Source organism: Hypanus sabinus, chromosome 10 (assembly GCF_030144855.1).
Source record: "Hypanus sabinus isolate sHypSab1 chromosome 10, sHypSab1.hap1, whole genome shotgun sequence".
Taxonomy (NCBI): Eukaryota; Metazoa; Chordata; class Chondrichthyes; order Myliobatiformes; family Dasyatidae; genus Hypanus; species Hypanus sabinus.
Window position 1 is genome coordinate 114,310,736 of NC_082715.1, and position 15,624 is coordinate 114,326,359.

At 40.8% G+C, this 15,624-nt stretch overlaps 1 protein-coding gene across 5 annotated transcripts in view; it reads left to right on the forward strand.

Moving 5' to 3' along the window:
• The window catches only part of LOC132401000 (serine/threonine-protein kinase MRCK alpha-like), a 573,066-nt gene that overhangs the window by 473,926 nt on the left and 83,516 nt on the right, over positions 1–15,624 (forward strand). For all 5 annotated transcript variants that reach the window (XM_059982693.1, XM_059982697.1, XM_059982694.1 and 2 more), the window contains one exon: positions 12,895–13,011. In XM_059982693.1, coding sequence (XP_059838676.1) covers positions 12,895–13,011 — 117 coding nt within the window. The remainder of the gene's footprint in view (positions 1–12,894; positions 13,012–15,624) is intronic.

Below are 15,624 nucleotides of genomic sequence, written 5' to 3' on the forward strand. Positions count from 1 at the left end.
TGCGGTAATGGCCACCTCCCTTCTCTATTCCCCATGCCCTTTTACCTCTCTCACCTTCTTTCCATGCTTGCTTATCGCCTCCCTCTGGTGCTCCTCCACCTTTTTCTTTCTTCCATGTCTTCTGTCTTCTCCTATAAGATTCTCCGTTCTGCACACCTGTATCTTTCACTAAACAACTTCCCAGCACATTATTTCACCCCTCCTCCCTCCCAGTCACACCTATCACCTTGTGTTTCTTCCTCCCTTCCCCTCCCCTGCCTTCGAACACTGACTCACCATCTTTTTTTCTCCAGTTCTGCTGAACGTTCTTGGCCCAAAACATCCACTATACTCTTTTCCATAGACGCTGCCTGTCCTGCTGAGTTCCTCTAGCATTTTGAATGTGTTGTATATATTTATGAATGTTATAAACCAAACAGTTATTAAGGAAGAAAAATGAAAGTCCCCAACATAATTAAATATGTACAGGTTGGAGCTCAAATCTTCAAAAGGCCGTTGTGTCCGATGTACTCATGGCACCAACTCCTATTCACCAATTTCCAGTAGAATTGCCTCTCTTGTGCTCCATCAAATCGTGCTTTCCTGCCGGATTTTTATGGCTGGTTCTCTTGTGCTTCTTCTCTCCATCTCCTGCTCAAAAAGATCTCGACCCACCTCAGTGTCCATCACAAAATCTCTCCCCCAGCATTCTCTAGAAACTTCTCAGCAAGCTAGGCCTGATTAGATGGCACCATATAGAAAATATTTCTGTAATGGTAACCCAAGCACTACCAGCAGAACACACTGCTGTACAGAAAACCATTACATGAAATACCCTACAGCATTAGCTGTAAAATCTCTGCCAGGGTGTCACATATAATAATTCACTTTGGAGTAATGTTTAAACTTTGAGAGATTGAAAGATGGTGTTGTTTAGGGGGTCCTGGTGTACCTGTACATGAATCACTTACAGGTAGGTACAGGAAGTAGACTGACTGTACATTGGCCTTTATTGCAAGAGCATTTATGTAGAAAAAACAATGTTTTGCTCTAATTGTATGGGGCCTATCTGGAATTTTATGTACAGATCTTGTCTTCCTGCCTAAGGATAACTTCAGAGAGACACTGTAGCACAATAAGGTAGCTGTAGTGTGAGCTGTGTGTGTCAACATGTCAGCAAATGAAGGTTAGTGAAAACTCATGGGCATGAGTAAAGTATTTTTGCAAAGATGAGGAAGGTCAGAGCATTGGCTTAATGCAACCTGTTGCATTAATGCTAGTGGTCCCTATCTTTTTTCTCAACAGACAATATAATGGCAAGTACTGATGAAGAGGAGAATGCAGCAGCTATTTTGAGATAGATATAAACATGTCTTTCTCTCAGCTCTACTGATGTTCTTGTAGAAATTTAATGGGTCGTCTGTGGAAATTGTTGCAGTCACAATGTACCCATTCAGTTAGAGGTCTAACTTTCGAACATCCTTGCCTGAAGATGTAAATAAAACTTACAATACATTTGAATTATTTGATCAAGCCACGTATCAAAAGAACACACACAAAATGCTGGAGGAACTCAACAGGCCAGGAGACCCTTCATCAGGACTGGAAAAAAAGATGAGAAGTCAGAGTAAGAAGGCGGAGGGAGGGGAAGAATAAGTACTAGGTGATAGGTGAAATCAGGAGAGGGGTAGGGATGAAGTGAAGAGCTGGGAATTTGATGAAAGAGATAAGGACTGGAGAAGGGGTAATCTGATAAGAGAGGGTAGAAGACCATGGAAGAAAGGGAAGTAAGAGGAGCACCAGAGGAAGGTGATGGACAGGTGAGAGAGGGAAATGGTAATGGGGGAATGGTGAGGGGGGACAGTTACCAGAAGTTCAAGAAATCAATGTTCATGCCATCAGGTTGGAGATTACCCAGACAGAATATAAGGTTTTGCTTCTCCAACCTGAGTGTGGCCTCATTGCAACAGTAGAAGAGGCCATGGACTGACATGCTGGAATGGGAATTGGAAGTAGAAATGGGTAGCCATCGGAAAATCCTGCTTTTTTCTGCCAGAGTGTAGGTGCTCGATAAAGTGGTCTCCCAATCTACATCAGTCTCACCGATACACAGGAGCACTGGCTACAGTCAATGACCCAAACGGACTCACAGGTGAAGTGCTGCCTCGCCTGGAAGGACTGTCTGGGGCCCTGAATGATAATGAGGGAGGAGGTGTACTATCAGCTTGTTCCGATGTACCAGGAGGGAGATCAGTGGGGAGGGGTGAATGGAGAAGGAAGTTGTGCAGGGAATGATTCCTGTGGGAAGCAGTAATGTGGAAAGGGAAAAGTGGTGGAATCCTGTTGGAGAAGGTAGAAGTTATGGAGAATTACGTGTTGGATGTGGAGGCTAGTGTGATCGTGAGAACAAGAGGATCTCTATCCCTGTTTGGATGGTGGGAAGATGGGGCAATGGCAGGTGTGTACAAAATAGAAGAGATGTGGGTGAGGGCAGCATTGATGGTGGAGGAAGGAAAGCCTCTTTCTTTGAGAAGGAGGACATCTCATTAGTTCCAGAATGAAAAGCTTCATCCTGAGAGCAGATGGTGGTGTAGGCAGAGGAACTGAGAGAAGTGGGTGGCATTTTTACAAGTGACAGGATGAGAAGAGGTATAGTCCAAGTAACTGTAAGAATCAGTGGGTATCAAAGGGCCTGAACAATGCATTAAAATATTCTCCATACTCGGGTGGCAAATAAACAAAATATTAAGGTGCCGAAGAATCTTTTAAAACATGTCTTTTTGAGTCCAACAAATACTTTTTTTCTGTTTAGGTTAGCCAGCTCCCATCTCCTGTGAATATCCTTTCATTAGAAATGCCTTCTGTACTTTTGCCCTCCTGATACAATACTTACACTCTCAAGACAGCCACTACTCCCATAAGATTAGGATTTATGGTAGGAAAACAAGGGAAGTAAACTAAAATGTTTGTATAATTTTTCTGAAAATGTGTGCAGGTTATGCCCAACTGAAAGGTGAAATGCTGGTCAGACGTCCAAGTATATTGAATTTATTGTACCACGGTATAACTATAACAGATAGGTCAGTAGGAGCAGATTGGAAAATTGAATTGACACAAGCAAAGTTTTGTGACTGCTGTAAACCTGAAATAGTAACAAAAATGTTGGAAATACTCAGCAAAATGTAGAGAGGGAAACAGGACTTTCAGAAATAAATTTAAAATGATTAATAAGTTCATGGTTGTAATTGCTACATTTAGAGCAGGTGGTTTACACAAAGCTTATGCTTAGTCTCCTCAGTGCTGAGGAACACATTATGAACAAATAGAGTACACTCAGTTAAAAGAACAACAAGCAAATTTACGCATTACCTGTATAAAATATTTAGAAGAGAAGACATAAAAGAGGCACGTAATGCCATCGTATGTCATGGAAGGAGTGTGTGTATTGTTGTGAATTGCCCCAGAATACTGAAAGGAAGGAGAAAATTTACCTGGTAGTGGCCATGTGTTGAAGGTGTCAGAGAAGCATTTTGATTGTGGAGGTTGGTGGAATGAGACAAAGGTAGCGCAGTTCTTGTATTGGGAAGTGGAGAAAGATTGTAAACAAAAGGTTGGAAGAGATGTAGCTGGGGTCCCTGAATGGAACTCAGTCCTTGCAGAAAGCAGGATTGGTGGGCATGGCTCGTAGTAAAACTTGGTTCCTGGTGTGTCCCCCAAGATGAAGGTACTATAAGTAAATCAAAGAAAGAAAAAGTAAAGATGGGGAGATAAACTGAAGGTGAAAAAAGTGGCAATGTACAACAAAATGCTGTTCATGATAAGAACTGTAAGTTACTCCGTTTGAGTTGTCGGTGTACCAGGGAAGGAAAAACAGGGGGGCAGAAAACCTGAACAGAACTGAAACCAATAATGCTTCAAACATTCTACAGATAAACGTACAAATATGATTTCTGCTCATGATGGCATAAGTGGAGTCAAAGAGGTTTCACAACGTGAGAACAAGTGCAAATTGATAGAGGAGGACTGGTTCATGTTTGAGTAACTATTATTTGGTGTTAAAACAACTAGTGTCAATGTTAGATTGGGATGTGAAGATGCTATTATTAGATGGTAGGTTATCCTGTATTGGATGCTAGTATTATGAATGCCAGAGTGATTTTCTAGACTTTCTTATCAATTATTGAAGATTAACCATTTATTAAATAAACAGTAAATATTTTTGACTTACTGTGTCCTGCTTTATCAGAAAAATACTTAACCTGTATGTGAAATTGAAACTGTAGCATCTCAAGCCCTGTGCCAGTGGTTTCTTCCAAGTCCAACAGATGATGTTTCATTTCCTGGCAGGCAGACATTGCATCACCATTCAGTTAATCTTCCACACCAGAGTCAAAGTTACCCTGTTTTATTGTTCTGGAATTCCAACCTGCCAGTTTGGGTACTTTTTAGATCCATAAACTTCTGCTTTAGGAGAAAGTTTTCTAAAAGTGAAATGAAAAGGAAAGGTGACCAGATGGATTGTTGTAAAAGTTCTTTAGGCAAAGAAGTTTACTATCTGATCCAACTGACCTATACATGACTCCAGACCCATACCACTGCAGTTGGCTCTGAACAAACCCTGTGAAGAGCCCAACTACATATACTCAACTTACCATCATCGCTTAAGGTAACTGGGTATGAGAGTAAACACCAGCTTTGCCAGTTTCATCTTAAGAACAAGTTTATAAGAAATATTCTTGGCACTGAGTAGTGATTCATATAATGCAATGTGTGTAACTGCTCATCCTGAGTGCCAGTGGTGCTTGTTACTCACAGACAAGAAGATTTGAACTGCTAAGGTGGAATGGATGGCTGATTGGTGTGAGATTGATTGAGTGTTAAGGAAGAAGGTTGGTAGTCAGGCATGGTAAGTTAAAAGGAAAGGAGCAATTTATAAAAATGAATACTTTTTCTAAAAATTTATAATTAGAGTGAACAAAGACAATGTGGAGCAGAGTAACAAATCCATCAGGTGTTCATTTACCTGTTCCCTATGAAAAAGGTTTTTTTCCAGTGTGACATGATTGTTATCAGTTTTCCAAGTTTACGATGTGGGTGAGATAAGGTAGAAAAAGAAACTACATCTAAATGGGTGTTTTGAACTCTCCGTTCATATTTAACTTGTGTTTCCTTTCTCTATTGAAGCATTCTCGTACCTGTGTTCCAGCTAGCAAAGGCAGACGTGTAAGATGCTGTCTTAATTCATTTTGCTGCGTGTGCACTTTATGGATATTTATTTGTGTGCGTGCGCTACCAGGTGCCCAAATGCTTGTTTTTGTTGTTGCTGCAGCTACTTTCCACTGTCCTTTTCCCCAGATTCTCCTGTTACTCTCTTTCTGTGCAATTCTCTGCATTTGCATGTCATGTCTGTTCATTCCTAATTGCTTGCGCTCTGTTGCTCCAGTCAGGAAGCCATAGTGGCCACATGTTCAACTCTCTCAACTCTGTTACTGTCAAGTAAAAATTATTTAATTTTTGCAAAAGCAATACTTAATGCAATTATTGGATAATTAATGTTGGTGTTGTCTTTAGCTTTGTTTCTTAATAAAATAATTTCAAATGAGTGTTGTTTCAGAGTTTTGTGCAATACATCTGGAATGTCGTACTTTTAATGAAGAAATTGTGTTTGTGATTCACCCCTCCTGCTGAGAAAGGGATATATTTATCTCAGAATTTTCATTTTCATACATGCACTTAAAGTAAGAGGGGATGTTGCTAAGATTATTTAGCAGCCAAGGCACCATCCAAAATAATGAATCCTCCTTCAAAACAGAAAAGTGTGCATCAGTTCAAAAGATATTAAAAGGTTGTTACTTTAAAAGCATATCAATGTTAGTTCAGGCAGACATCAGCTTATCTTCAAGGGAAAACAAGTAGTGCTCAAAGTAGGAGGAGTTGTGCCCATTAAAGAGTGTTGACTATCAGCAGTAATTATATTAAAGTTCTAGACTCAGATTTGTGTCATCAAGACACAATTTCTAATTTCTAATGCTATTTGTTATCCAAGAGAACTGAGCCTGGTTTGTCCTCCAAAAATGCAACACCTCACAGTTGTCTGCATTAAATTCCATCTGCCATTTTTCATCCCATTTTGCCAGCTGATTCAGATTTGGTTGCAAACTTTACCAACAAGAGAAAGTCTGCAGATGCTGAAATTCTGAGCAACATACACACAATGCTGGAGGAACTCAGCAGGCCAGGCAGCATCAATAGGGAAAAAAGCACAGTTGACATCTTGGGACGAAACTCTTCGGCAGGACTGGAGAAAAAAAAAGCTGAGGAGTAGATACAAAAGGTGCAGCAGGGGGAGAGAGAAACGTCAGGCAATAGGTAAATAGGCAAGAGGGGGAGGGATGAAGCAAAGAGCTGGGAAGTTGATTGGTGAAAGAGGCAGAAGGCCATGGAAGAAAGAAGAATGGGGGGAGGAGGAGCATCAGCGTGAGGCAATGGATGGGCAAGGAGATAACATGAGAGAGGGGCAAGGGGATGGGAAGTGGTGAAAGGGGTGGGGGTGGAGGCATTACTGGAAATTTGAGAAATTGATGTTCATGCCATCAGGTAAGGTGTTGTTCCTTGAACCTAAGTGTGGCCTTATCCAGGCAGTGGAGGAGGTCATGGATGGACATATGAGAATGGGAATGGGAAGTGGAATTAAAATGGGTGGCCACTGGGAGATCCCACTTGTTCTGGCAGACAGAGCGTAGATTCTTGGCAAAGCAGTTAGGCACATCCACTTTCACCCCATCTTCCCACCACTCTACCAGGGATAGGGTTCCTCTTTTGTCCTCACCTACACCCCACCATCCTCCGTGTCCTGCACATAATTCTCCGAAACTTCTGCCACCTCCAACTGGATCCCACCACCAAACACACCTTTCCCTGCCCCCACGCTTTCTGCAGGGATCACTCCCTTTGTGACTCCCTTGTCAATTTGTCCCTCCCCACTTATCTCCTTCCTGGTACTTATCTGTTGGGGTCATATGCTGTGTTCGGTGCTCCCAGTGTGGCTTCTTGTATATTGGTGAGACCCGCCGTAGATAGGGAGATCACTTTGCCAGGCATCTACACTGCGTCCACCAGAACAAGTGGGAGCTCCTATTTGGCCACCCATTTTAATTCCACTTCCTATTCCCATTCTGGTATGTCCATCCATGGCCTCCTCTGCCGCCAGGATAAGGCCACACTTAAGTTAGAGGAACAACACCTTATATTCCATTTGGTAGCTGCCAACCTGATGGCATGAACATCGATTTCTCAAACTTCCAGTAATGCCTCCACCGCCCCCTTAACCATTTCCCATCTCCTTGTCCCTCTCTCTTGTTATATCCTTGCCCACCCATTCCCTCTCTCTGTTGCTCTTCCATGGCCTTCTGTCTCTTTCACCAATCAACTTCCTAATTCTTTGCTTCATCCCTCCCCCTCCAGGTTTCACCTATTGCCTGGCGTTTCTCTCTCTCTTCCCCCACTTTTCAAATCTACTCCTCAGCTTTTTATCTCCAGTGCTGCCAAAGGGTTTCATCAGGAAACATTGACTGTACTTTTTTCCATAAATGCTGCCTTGCCTGCTGAGTTCCTCCAGCATTTTGTGTATGTGTTGGTTGCAAACTTTGATGGTTTTCCTCACTGTCCTTTGCACCCCCAATCTCGGTATCATCCACAAATTTGCTGATCCAATTTACCACATTATCATCCAGATTGTTGACACAGATAACAAACAACAATGGACGTAGCACCAAACCCTGCGGCACACCACTTGGGTTACAGGCCTCCAGACAGAAAGACAATCATCTCCTACCACCCTCTGACTTCTCCCGCAGAGTCGATGTCCAATTCAGTTCGCTACCTCATTTTGAACGCTAAGCGACTGAACCTTCTTGACCAACCTCCCACAGGGGACCTTGTCAATGTAGACAACATCCACTGCCTTGCCTTCATCAACTTTCTTCAAAAACTTGATTTGACGTATCACACACAAAACCAGGTTGACTATTCTTAACCAGTCCCTACCTAATCAAATACTTATATATCCAGTTCCTTAGAATATTTTCCAACAACTGCTGATGTGAGCCTCACCGGCCTATAATTTCCTCTCTCATTCTTAGAGCATTTCTTAAACAATAGAACAACTTTAGCTACCCACCAATCATCCAGCTCCTTACCTGTGGCCAAGGACATTTTAAAGATCACTGCGAAAGCCCCTGCAGTCCCTCACATAGTGTCTGAGGGAACACCTTGTTAGGCCCTGGTGTTATTCACTATAATTGTGTCAAGACAGCAAACTCTGTAATCTGTATACAGTCCATAACCTCACTGCTGCTTTACTCTCACTTCTATAGATTCTGTATCCCCCAAGTAATTCAGATCCAAAAAATCTATTTAAGATCTCCCCTATCTCTTACTGCTCCATGCGTAGATGACCACCCTGATCTTCAAGAGGACCAGTTTTATCTTTTTTGCTCTTAATATATCTGCAGCAACCCCTGGGATTCTACTTTACCTTGTCTGCTAGAGCAACCTCATACATTCTTTTAGCCCTTCTTACTTCCTTATTAAGAGTTCCCTTGGATTTCTTACATTTCTCATGTACCTTATTTGCTCCTTTCTGCCACGACCTGCTTTGCGCCTCCTTCATCTTCTTAACCAGGGCCTCAATTTCGCTCGAAAATCAAGGTTCCCTAAACATGTTCCTTGTCTTCTGACAGGTACATACAAACTCTGTACTCTCAAAATTGCACTTTTGAAGGCATCCACTGACTAAGTACACCTTTGCCAAAAAGCAACCTGTTTCAATCCACATTTGCCAAATCCTTTCTAATGCCATCAAAATTGGCCTTTCATCAATTTAGACTCTCAACCAAAGGAGAAGATTTATCAATCTTCATTATGTTTGAAACTAATGGAATTATGACTATTAGGTGCAAAGTGTTCTCCAACACAAACTTCTGTCATTTGCCCTGTTTCATTCCCTACTAGGGATTCTAGAAATGCACTCTCTCTTGTAGGGCTTCTATGTACTGATTCAAGAAACTTTCCTGAATACACTTGACAAATTCTTTTCCATCCTGTTTTTTTACAATATGGAAGTCCCAGTCAATATGTGGAAAATTAAAATCACCTATCATGGCTTTATGTTTCTTGCAACAGTCTGTGATCTCACTACAAATTTGCTCCTGTAAATCAAAAATCAGACTGCTGAAGGAACGCAGCAGGTCAGGCAGCATCTGTGGAAAGAAAGAAATAGTAGGTATTTTGGACCGAGACCCTTCATCAGGACTGGAAAAGAAGTGGGAAGAAGCCAGAATAAAAAGAGGAAGGAGTATAAGCTAGGAGGTAATGGGCAAAGCCAGATGAGGGAGAAAGTCCATGAGTGGTGATGGAATGATAAAGTGAAAAGCTAGGGGTTGATAGGTAGAAAAGGCAAAGGGCTGAAGAAGGAATCTAATAGGAGCCGAGAATGGACCATGGGAGAATGGGAAGGAGGAGGGGCACCAGGGTGAGGTGAAGAGAAGAGGTAAGATGAGAGTCAGAATGGGGAATGGAAGAAGTGGGAAGGGGCAGGGGGAATAATTACCAGAAGTTAGAGAAATCAATGTTTGTGCCATCGGATGGAGGCTACACAAACAGAATATGAGGTGTTGCTCCTCCAACCTGAGAGTGGCTTCATCATGATAATGGAGGAAGCCATGGACTAACATGTCGGAATGGAATTGAGGATTAATTTAAGATGGTTGTCAGCTTCAGTTCATTTATAGTTTTTCATAAATTCTCCTGTATTTCTTTATTTTCCTGTAAGTTCCTGCAAAAATGAATCTCAAGAGATATATATGATGACATATATGTACTTTCTAATAAATTTACTTTGAATTTGAAGGCATTAGAACACACTGATATGGTCACTTGGAACATTAATATGACAGCGAAACAGTCATTGGGATATCAAAGTATCGGTATCACTGACGTTGAGATGTCAGAACAATATCACTGTCCCTCAGGACATTGGTGCACCAGTGACATTCCCCTAAGACGTCAGGGTCAAGATGTCACAGTACTACCAGCACTGACTCTCTGGACATCAATATAACATGCGGTACTCAGGCTGTCAGTGGAACAGTAACATTATCTCTTAAGGTATTGGAGCAGTTTCTTGAGATATTGGTGTGTCCTATCAGAGCAGAGCACACAATGTTCTTAAACTGCTTGGTGCATCAACAACAGTTGGTTTTTTGGTAGAGCATCTGTTTCCCAGGATATCAGTATCTACGATGCAGTATATCAGAGTTTTGAGTAACGTCTTCGTGTACAATATTAGGGCATCAGTTTATATCTTATTTCACCACTGACCTGCCATTACAGTGAAATGCAGCAGAATATAGACTCATTCATTACCCACTATAGTATTTCTGATATTTACCATTCAACTTAACTTCAGAATTACTAACCTTGAAGTTTCAGGGTCAGTTGAATTATTCAGAGTTTGTTTTTGGCTGTGTATAGCATTTCTCCTTTACTGTTTCATTCCTGCTGTCAACTGTGGCTTCTCTTTGCCGAATAACAGTCTGCTGTTTGAGAATGTAAAAGCGGTCTTTGGGGTGCTATATAAACAGGAGAAGCTTGGTCTGATAAAGCTGAAGTTAAGCCTCTGCATTTGGCATTTGAATGGAAGCTAAAGTGGGTTTGGCGTGGTGGGTACCTGGGGAACATTATGGCAGGATGACCTGCAGCATATTGGCACCAACCAACTGGCTTAACAAAATTTGGAGCAGTTGTTCACTGTTCATTCATGCAAGTTTTAGGTTCAAGTGTCTAGGCTGTGGTAGCTGAATACTTTTAACATAGAACATAAATTTCCATAATAGTTAATATTGTGTCTTTAAAATGTAAAAGCTATTAGGTCAATATTCCAGCAACATTAGAAATTCAAAAGAATGCCTAAATGTCACAATTCTGCTCTTGCTGAATAAGTGTCAATGTAGTGAAAAGCAATTAGTGCCTGAGAAATATTACCCCAGCTCCACTGACCTGGGTTCAGTCCGGATTTCCAAAGCTGTCAGTGTGGAGTTGGCATGTTCCTACATGGATTCCCCCAGGTGCTCCAGTTTCTTTCCACCTCTGGAGATGTACAACTTCATGAGTTAATTTGTCACTGTAGTTTGCTACTAGAGTAGATAAATGATCAGGTAGCCAATCAGAATGTGATAAGAATAAAACTGGCTGGTGTGGGGTTGAATGGCCTGCTTCTGTGCTGAGTGCTATATCATTTTATGAGATGCTACAGGGAATTGGAATAAAGCAAATATTACAAACACTCCAGACGTAGCAGGAAGGTTAGCAGTAGTGCAGTCTTCATATTAACAATGCCACTGTAGTACTGCATGACCAAATTATTTATGATGATATCACCTGTTCCTTCACTTCTGAAGTCTCGAGTTAATATTTGTAGTTCACTGGTGTTAATCAAAATCACTTACTGCTTGGACAATTAATCAATTGTTTCCTTAGTTTAAAGTAGGAATGTAAATAAAACAGAATGGCACATGTTTCTTGCGCATCATTCAGATTTGGATCCACCATTCTTATCATGAGGTAAATATTTAGCAACTCACTCCCCGTAAAGACTGCAGGTGTTTTCATTAGATCAACATTGGTTCAAGTGGCAGCTCCTCAACACCTTCACAAGGGTAAAAATAATGGAAGAATCAATTAATAGTTTTGCAAGCTACACAGGTGTTTTTTTTACATTTTAAATTAACAGGTCATTTAAGTTAATTGAATTAAATTGAGATAGACTGTTGTACTAATGTCTGATCATGGCCAGTTAATTGTATATTACAGTGATGTAGAAAACTGCAAAACAAGGTTTTATCAAGTATTTGGAAATCAAAATAGTGCAGGTGATGGAAAATGCTAGAAAAGTCACCAGATCAGGGAACATTCATGGAAAATAGGATTGTTGCTAGTCAAAGACACGTGTTCCGTTATGAAAGAGTTGCTCACTTTAAAGAGAAAACATTTCAATGGATTTGAAACTTTTTCAAGAGTTATTCTGGATTTCTTTACAAAATATTCTTAATGTCCTCACATAAGTACAGATCTGTGCAAAGTGGAATGTGAGGGCTGAGGTACTGTGAATTCCTCACACAGTAGCTTCTCAAAGTAGTCTAGAATAAACTATAAATCAGGATTACCTCTGAGGAATGGAATGGGGTTGCTTGCCTCAGTCTCTGAATAAACAATGAATAACAAATGCTGGGGAGAAAAAATCAAGGTCAAGTTTATTGCCATATGCACATGCATGCTCAGGTACGATAAAAACTTGCATGCAGCAGCATCCCAGGTTCATCGCAACATGTAATCATTCAAGGGAAAAATTCAAATAGAACAAAAATTACACACAATTTTTACAAGAACACAAAACACAAATATTTTAGCGCAAAGTGATCAAACTGGTCATAGTTTTGTTAAACTGTAGTGATTGTAGTTTTGCCAGTTAGTTCAAGAAGCAATTGGTTGAAGAGAAGTAGCTGTTCTTGAACCTGGTGGTGTGCGACCTCAGGCTTCGGAAACTTCTGCCCAATGATAGCTGCATAAAGGTGGCATGGCCCAGATGATATGATATTTGTCTTATGGAGGAAGAACATCCTGTAGATACTACTATTGGTGGGGAAGGATGTGACTGTGATATATTGGGCAGAGTCCACTACTCTCTGCAGCTTCTTACATTTTCATACATTTGAATTACCATACCAGACCACACCTAAACCAAATCACTCCTGTATCTCTGCATGGATCATTCTATTTAAGTTTTGGAATGCTAGGAATTTTGTAGGAACCTGAGTCATCAGCATGCATATGAATTAACAGAATTTCTTTTCATAGATTGATTCCATTGAGAACTTCAACCTTTCGAATTCTCCTTCTGGCGAAGAGGTGAAATCACAGGTGCATTCTCGCTCTCGGTCACCATCGACAGCAAGTGACATTGAGACTGTGGAGGTCAGTGCATGGAAACCTTGCCATCATCTAAACAAAAATATTATTGCTGTTCTATATTTTTACTGCCTGAAGTTTTACCTAGGATAAGAAAAAGGAATAGTCCTGTTGCTCATCTATGTGTATTCATTATTTTACTACTAATAAAAGTATAGCAGAGGTAGATTGAACTACATGAAGCAGTTTAGAATCCTGTTCAAAAACTGGTAATATCTTTTAAAAAGCAACTGAAAAATAACATCAGTTTCTAAACAGCATTGTTATTGTAATCAAAAACTGATGTGTACGCCATGTCAAAATGTATCCTCCCAACATCAAGTGTCCAGCTGGCACCAAGCATATCTTTGCTCTTGTGATTTAAAAAGATAATTCATTGCTTCTTTTGCAAGAAAGATAATCATTATGTATATTTTCATTATGGGTGGGGATTAACGAATTGAGGAGCAACACTACATGCCACATAACAATAAAATTTCTGTATGTGACATTTTGGGCATGCTTGTCATGGGTTCACTATCCCTGTAAAATTTCACATTACATTTTACCGTGAAATTGATTTGCAAGAATCTAAATGAAATTCAGGCAGTCCCCGGGTTCTGTTAGGGTTCCTTTTCTGGGAACTGTCTGTAAGCTAATTTCACTGTCAATTTGAAATGTTCATCATCTATAATTATATAATTTTATTGGAATGCAGAAAGATTTTTGCGTGCAGCACAGGGGGGGGTTCTACCAGAATTGCAGGGGGATGGGAACCAGAGCAGACAGCGGAGTGGAGTGGTATTGGGGAAAGATGTTGTTAAACCCACATATAAAGTCAGGACTCAAAAGGTGGAGCATTGTGGCACTAACGTTCTGAGTTGTGTATATTTCAATGCCAGGGGTATTGTTGGAAAGACAGATGAGCTTAGGGCACGGATCAGCACCTGGATTTATGACATTGTGAGACTTGGTTGTAGGAGGGGCAGGACTGGCAGCTCAGTGTTCCAGGGTTCCATTGTTTTAGACTTGATAGAGCAGGAGGGATTAAAGGCGGAGAGATGGCATTACTAGTCAGGGAAGATGTCACAGTAGTGCTCAAACGGAACAAGCTGGAGAACTCATCTACTGAGGGTATATGGATGAAACAGAAATAATAAAGGGATAGAAAAGCTTAGAAAGCTTTCTAATAGCTTAGAAAAGCTAAAAGAAGATACGAGGTTGGTTTGGCAAATAAGGTGAAAGTAAATCCAAAAGGTTTCTACAGTTATATTAAAAGCAAGAGGATAGTGAGGGATAAAATTGGCCCCTTAGAGAATCAGAGTGGTCAGCTATATGTGGAGCCGAGGGAGATGGGAGAGATTTTGAATGATTTCTTCTCTTCGGTATTCACTAAGGAGAAGGATATTGAATTGTGTAAGGTGTGGGAAACAAGTAAGGAAGTTATGGAACCTATGACAATTAAAGAGGTGGAAGTACTGGCGCTTTTAAGAAATTTAAAAGTGGATAAATCTCCAGGTCCTGACAGGATATTCCCCAGGACCTTGAGGGAAGTTTGTGTAGAAATAGCAGGAGCTCTGACGGAGATCTTTAAGATGTCATTAGAAACGGGGATTGTGCCGGAGGATTGGCGTATTGCTCATGTGGTTCCATTGTTTAAAAAGGGTTCTAGAAGTAAGCCTAGCAATTATAGACCTGTCAGTTTGACATCAGTGGTGGGTAAATTAATGGAAAGTATTCTTAGAGATAGTATTTATAATTATCTGGATAGACAGTATCTGATTAGGAGTAGCCACCATGGATTTGTGCGTGGAAGGTCATGTTTGACAAACCTTATTGAATTTTTTGAAGAAGTTACGAGGAATGTTGACGAGGGTAAGGCAGTGGATGTAGTCTATATGGACTTCAGCAAAGCCTTTGACAAAGTTCCACATGGAAGGTTAGTTCAGAAGGTTCAGTCGTTAAGTATTAATGCTGGAGTAATAAAATGGATTCAACAGTGGCTAGATGGGAGATGCCAGAGAGTAGTGGTGGATAATTGTTTATCGGGATGGAGGCGGGTGACTAGCGTGGTGCCTCAGGGATCTGTTTTGGGCCCAATGTTGTTTGTAATATACATAAATGATCTGGATGATGGGGTGGTAAATTGGATTAGTAAGTATGCCGATGATACTAAGGTAGGAGGTGTTGTGGATAATGAGGTGGGTTTTCAAAGCTTGCAGGGAGATTTATGCCGGTTAGAAGGATGGGCTGAACGTTAGCAGATGGAGTTTAATATGAGAAGTGTGAGGTTCTACATTTTGGCAGGAATAATCCAAATAGAACATACAGGGTAAATGGTAGGGCATTGAGGAATGCAGAGGATGAGAGAGATCTAGGAATAACAGTGCATAGTTCCCTGAAGGTAGAGTCTCATATAGATAGGGTGGTGAAGAAGGCTTTTGGAACACTGGCCTTTATAAATCAAAGCATTGAGTACAGAAGTTGGGATGTAATGTTAAAATTGTACAAGGCATTGGTAAGGCCAAATTTGGAATATTGTGTACAGTTCTGGTCACCGAATTATAGGAAAGATGTCAATAAATTAGAGAGAGTGCAGAGACGATTTACTAGGATGTTACCTGAGTTTCAGCACTTAAG